We start from the raw sequence: 5,000 nt of genomic DNA, 5'->3' as shown, positions 1-5,000 counted from the left end.
GAGGAGACGGCGACCCGACGAGGCGGGCGCGGCCCGGTCCCCGAGGCCCCTTCGGCCGGGGCGGCTCGCTCGGCAGCGGGCGGCGGCGCGGCGACCCGCTGCGCTCTCCGGCGCTACCTGCGGGCGGGGGGCGCTTCCCCCCGAGCCTTTTTCTTTCCTCCCTTTTCTCTCTCGCCTCTCTCTGGCTCGCCGTCGCGGCTCCGGCCGCACCGCCGCCCGGCGCTGCGCGCGGCCGGCACCCACGGGCGCCACCCGGACCCAGGCCGGCACCGGCACCTCGCCTGTTTTTACCCAAGGACACCTGAAAAGCTCGCGGGGCCGCGCGGCCGTCACACAGCTCGGTACGGTGAAGAAGCCCCTCCCCGGCGGGAGGGGCGACACCTCGCCTGCCACGGGAAGCCCACGGGCAGAGGAGACCGCCCGGCCCGAACACCGGCCTCCGCCGCGCCTCTCGGCCGGCCACGGAGGAGCGCCGGCCCGCCGGGGGCCCTCTCCCACGCCTCCCGAAAAGCCTCATCCATCGTCACTCGGGGAACGGCCCCACGGCCACTCTCGCTCAGCCTGCCACTACGCGGAGGACGGCACGTGCCCCAGGCCGCCGACGCCGGCGGCCCGCACGCTACTCTCCACGGCTCTCTCCCGGCCCGGCAGGAGGCGGGTGCCGCCGGACGCCCGGCTCCGGACAACCCACGCTTCCGGCCCCGCCGGGCCCACGGCCGCCCCCCGCAGAGCGGCACACCTCCAGCGTGCGAAAGCGCCACCGAACGTGCCGCGGGGCCACCGGCTTTCGCCCGCCTCGCGGCCGTCGGCTTCCCCCAGAAAGGCCGGGGGACGGCGACGGGGAGAAAAACAAAAAGCCCCCGAGAAAAAAGCACGCGCGCCTCTCGCTCGCCGTGCTAGCCACGGCCGCCCGGGGCTCGGGGCGGGGCCCGCGCCCCTCGCTCCCCGATTCCCTCTCGCTGCCCACGGGCTCGCGCCTCGGCGGCGGCCGGCCGCTGCCGGGCCGCTCTCGCGCTCTCACGCACTTTCTCTTCCCTGGCGCGCTCGGCGTGCTGCGGCTTAAGGCCGCCGGAGCAAAAATCAAAAAAACGGAAAAAAAAGGCCGGGAGGGCGCCCCACTTCGCCCGCAACCCGGCCCCCGGCCGACAGACCTTCGCGGAACCCAGCCCTCCGGCAGCCAGGCCGGCGGGGCAGGCCCGACCGCACGGGCCGCCCGGCCGCCGTGGCTCTCGCGCCGGCCTAAGAGGAGGGAGGGGCGAGGCGCCGCCGCCTCGCCCGCCAACGGCCATCGTGCGTCCCCAGGGCTCCCCGGCGACTCTGTCGGGTTCTCGGTCTGCCGGCGCGGCCGCCGGCCACAGCCTGGCCGGCCGGCGCCGCCGCCTTCGGCCCGCTGGGCGGGTCCCCGGCTTAGGGCCGAGGAAGGGGGAACGAACAAAAGAGCCGAGGCGCGCCGAGGGCGCCGCCTCGCCCGACCATCGGGCGGTCCCGTCACCGAGCCCCTCCGGCAACCGGCCGGGCCCAGGCGAGGCCGCACGCCCACCGCCAGTCCCCGGCACGCCGCCGGCACCGCTGCCGCCCGGCAGCCGAGGACAGGGCGCCGCCACCCAGGCCCGGGCCATCTTCGGGGCTCTCGGGAGGCGGCCGGGGAAAAAGCCCGCGCGGGCTCGGCCCTTCGAGCCCCGGCCGCCAACCGCCCGCAACAATGCCCGCCGCCGCCGCCGGACGACGGGCGCCGGCTTAAGGCCGGCCCACCGAAAGGACGAGACGCCGCCGCCTCGCCGCCCTCGCACACCATCGCCTTCGCCCGGGGCCCTCAGGGAGCCGGCAGCCGCCACCGGCTCGGGCTGGACGCTGCTGTCGGGCCCCCGCGGGCCCCCCTCGGCCGTCCCAGTCCCGCACTCCCTCGGCTGCGCTTTCGCGCTCGGCTCTCGTCTTCCTCTCCCGTCATCGGGCCCGCCCGAGGAAGCCGGTCGAGAGCCCCGCGGCTTTCTCGCGCCGGCCTTCCTGCCGCTCGTGGGGTTGGCCGGCCCGTGGCACGCGCCGAAGGCCGCGCGGCAGCAGACGCGGAAGAAAAGGGGCCCTCGGAACCCGCGCTGCTAGACAACCCCTGCCCACAATACGGACAGACGCGTCCTGGCGCCGCCGCGCCTCCGAAGCGGCTCGAGGCTCCTCAGCGGGGAGGCGCGCGAGAGCAGGCCGCCTCTCGCCTAGACCTAACCGGAGGCGGCGCCCGACAGCGACCCCTTGGCCGACTTCCGGGGCCGGCCGCGACAACAGGTCTACCCCGAAAATGCCGACAGGCGCCTAAGTCCCGCCGGAGCCGGGTAGACCTGGTGGCCCTGCGCCGGGACGCCGCCGGGGCGCAGGCCGCCGGCGGCGGCCGCGGCGGCCGCATCGGCCGGCTCCGGAACCGGGTAGACCTGATGCTCGCCAGCCCCGGAACCGGGTAGACCTGATGCTCGACAGCACCCGGCGGGGCACGAGGCCGGCCGCGCCCGACTGGGCGAACGGGTCGGCCCGGAAGCCCGGGCCAACAGGTCTACCCGCCGGGCTCGGGCACCAGGTCTACCCGCCGGGCCCGGACACCAGGTCTACCCGCCGGGCTCGGACACCAGGTCTACCCGCCGGGCCCGGACACCAGGTCTACCCGCCGGGCTCGGACACCAGGTCTACCCGCCGGGCCCGAACACCAGGTCGACCCGCCTAACCCGAACGCCAGGTCTACCCGCCGGGCTCGGACACCAGGTCTACCCGCCGGGCCCGGACACCAGGTCTACCCGCCATGCTCGGACACCAGGTCTACCCGCCGGGCTCGGACACCAGGTCTACTCGCCATGCTCGGACACCAGGTCTACCCGCCGGGCTCGGACACCAGGTCTACCCGCCGGGCTCGGACACCAGGTCTACCCGCCGGGCTCGGACACCAGGTCTACCCGCCGGGCTCGGACACCAGGTCTACCCGCCATGCTCGGACAACAGGTCTACCCGCCGGGCTCGGACAAGAGGTCTACCCGCCGGGCTCGGACAAGAGGTCTACCCGCCGGGCTCGGACAAGAGGTCTACCCGCCGGGCTCGGACAACAGGTCTACCCGCCGGGCTCGGACAACAGGTCTACCCGCCGGGCTCGGACAACAGGTCTACCCGCCGGGCTCGGACAACAGGTCTACCCGCCGGGCTCCGAGAGCAGCTGTACCCACCGGCACCCCCGCCGCCGAGCCCAGTCGGCCGCCGCCCTGCCACCTTAAGAGAGTCCCAGCTACTCCCCCTCTGGACCCGCGCCGCGGACAACGCCCTCTCTTTCCCACTCGGAGCCCCGGGCAGGAACGGCGGCGCCTCGGCACCCGCCGAGGGCCTCGGCTAAGCGCTCGGAACCCGCTCCAGCCACCCGACTCGGAGAGCGGCTCGAGCCGACGAGCCCGGACCACAGGTCTACCCGCTGCCCCGGGACACCAGGTCTACCCGCCGGCTTCGGACCAGGGGTCTACCCGCCGGGCACGGACGACAACTCTACCCGCTGCGCACCTCTGCGGCCGAGCCGAGGCGGCGGCAGCCGTGCCACCCGGGCAGAGTCCCGGTTGCTCCCCCCGTTTCCCCGCCCCGCAGAGAACGTCTCTTCTTTCACCCTCGGGGCAGGGGAAAGGCTGCTACGCTCGGAGCGCCGGGCAGAAAGCGCAGCGCTAAGCCCCGAGACCGGCTCTAGCCGCTACTCTCGGACATCGGCTCTTCCCGGCGGCGCCGAGGCGGCCGAGCCCGGTCGGCCGCAGCCGTGCCGCCTAAAGAGAGTCCCAGTTACTCCCCCGGCTTCCCCGCCCCGCAGAGAACGTTTCTTCTTTCAGCCTCGGGGCAGGGGAAAGCCTTAACGCCGGAGAGGAAGTCTGCCGCAAAGGGCCACGGGAGATGGAGTCCCCGCAACGAGCCCCCCGGGAGAGTACTGGACGGAGCATGCGCGCTGGAAGGACTCGCTAAGAACTGTGGGAAATCGGGGAGGTCGGGGCAGGGCCGGAAGGGCACGCCGGCGCGCCGACCGACGGATCGAGCGGTCGCACGCCGTCTGCTCGCTCCGTGAATTCGGTGCCACGCTCGGAGCACCGGCCGGAAACGGCAGCGCTTCGGCGCCGGCCGAGGGCCCTCGCCGAGCCCTCGGAGCGGCTCTAGCTGCCGGACCTGGACAGGAGCTCTACCCACGGGGCTCGGAGACCGGGTCCACTCGCCGCCGGGCGGCGGCGCCGCTCCGGCTCTAAGTCCGCCGGTCGGCGGGAAAAGGTCTACCCGCATCCGGGCCGGCCGGCGGCGCCGCTCCGGCTCTAAGTCCGCCGGCCGGCGGGAACACGTCTACCCGCGACCGGGCCGGGCGGCGGCGCCGCTCCGGCTCTAAGTCCGCCGGTCGGCGGGAACACGTCTACCCGCATCCGGGCCGGGCGGCGGCGCCGCCCCGGCTCTAAGTCCGCCGGTCGGCGGGAACAGGTCTACCCGCATCCGGGCCGGGCGGCGGCGCCGCTCCGGCTCTAAGTCCGCCGGTCGGCGGGAACACGTCTACCCGCATCCGGGCCGGGCGGCGGCGCCGCTCCGGCTCTAAGTCCGCCGGTCGGCGGGAACACGTCTACCCGCATCCGGGCCGGGCGGCGGCGCCGCTCCGGCTCTAAGTCCGCCGGTCGGCGGGAACAGGTCTACCCGCATCCGGGCCGGGCGGCGGCGCCGCCGCTCCGGCTCTAAGTCCGGCGGCCGGCGGGAACAGGTCTACCCGCATCCGGGCCGGGCGGCGGCGCCGCCGCTCCGGCTCTAAGTCCGCCGGTCGGCGGGAACAGGTCTACCCGCATCCGGGCCGGGCGGCGGCGCCGCTCCGGCTCTAAGTCCGGCGGCCGGCGGGAACAGGTCTACCCGCATCCGGGCCGGGCGGCGGCGCCGCTCCGGCTCTAAGTCCGGCGGCCGGCGGGAACAGGTCTACCCGCATCCGGGCCGGGCGGCGGCGCCGCCGCTCCGGCTCTAAGTCCGCCGGTCGG

At 75.3% G+C, this 5,000-nt stretch overlaps 1 protein-coding gene across 1 annotated transcript in view; it reads left to right on the top strand.

Moving 5' to 3' along the window:
* LOC135408474 (collagen alpha-1(I) chain-like) overlaps positions 1 to 2,450 on the top strand; it is a 3,892-nt gene extending 1,442 nt beyond the window's left edge. Inside the window, exons 2-3 of the mRNA XM_064643630.1 lie at positions 1 to 766; positions 820 to 2,450. The exon at positions 1 to 766 is cut by the window's left edge and continues 150 nt beyond it. Coding sequence (XP_064499700.1) covers positions 1 to 766; positions 820 to 2,450 — 2,397 coding nt within the window. The remainder of the gene's footprint in view (positions 767 to 819) is intronic.
* Positions 2,451 to 5,000: the final 2,550 nt, after the last annotated feature.

This window comes from Pseudopipra pipra, unplaced genomic scaffold (assembly GCF_036250125.1).
Source record: "Pseudopipra pipra isolate bDixPip1 unplaced genomic scaffold, bDixPip1.hap1 HAP1_SCAFFOLD_49, whole genome shotgun sequence".
In the NCBI taxonomy this organism is placed as follows: domain Eukaryota; kingdom Metazoa; phylum Chordata; class Aves; order Passeriformes; family Pipridae; genus Pseudopipra; species Pseudopipra pipra.
This window is presented reverse-complemented; position numbering and strand designations above follow the sequence as displayed.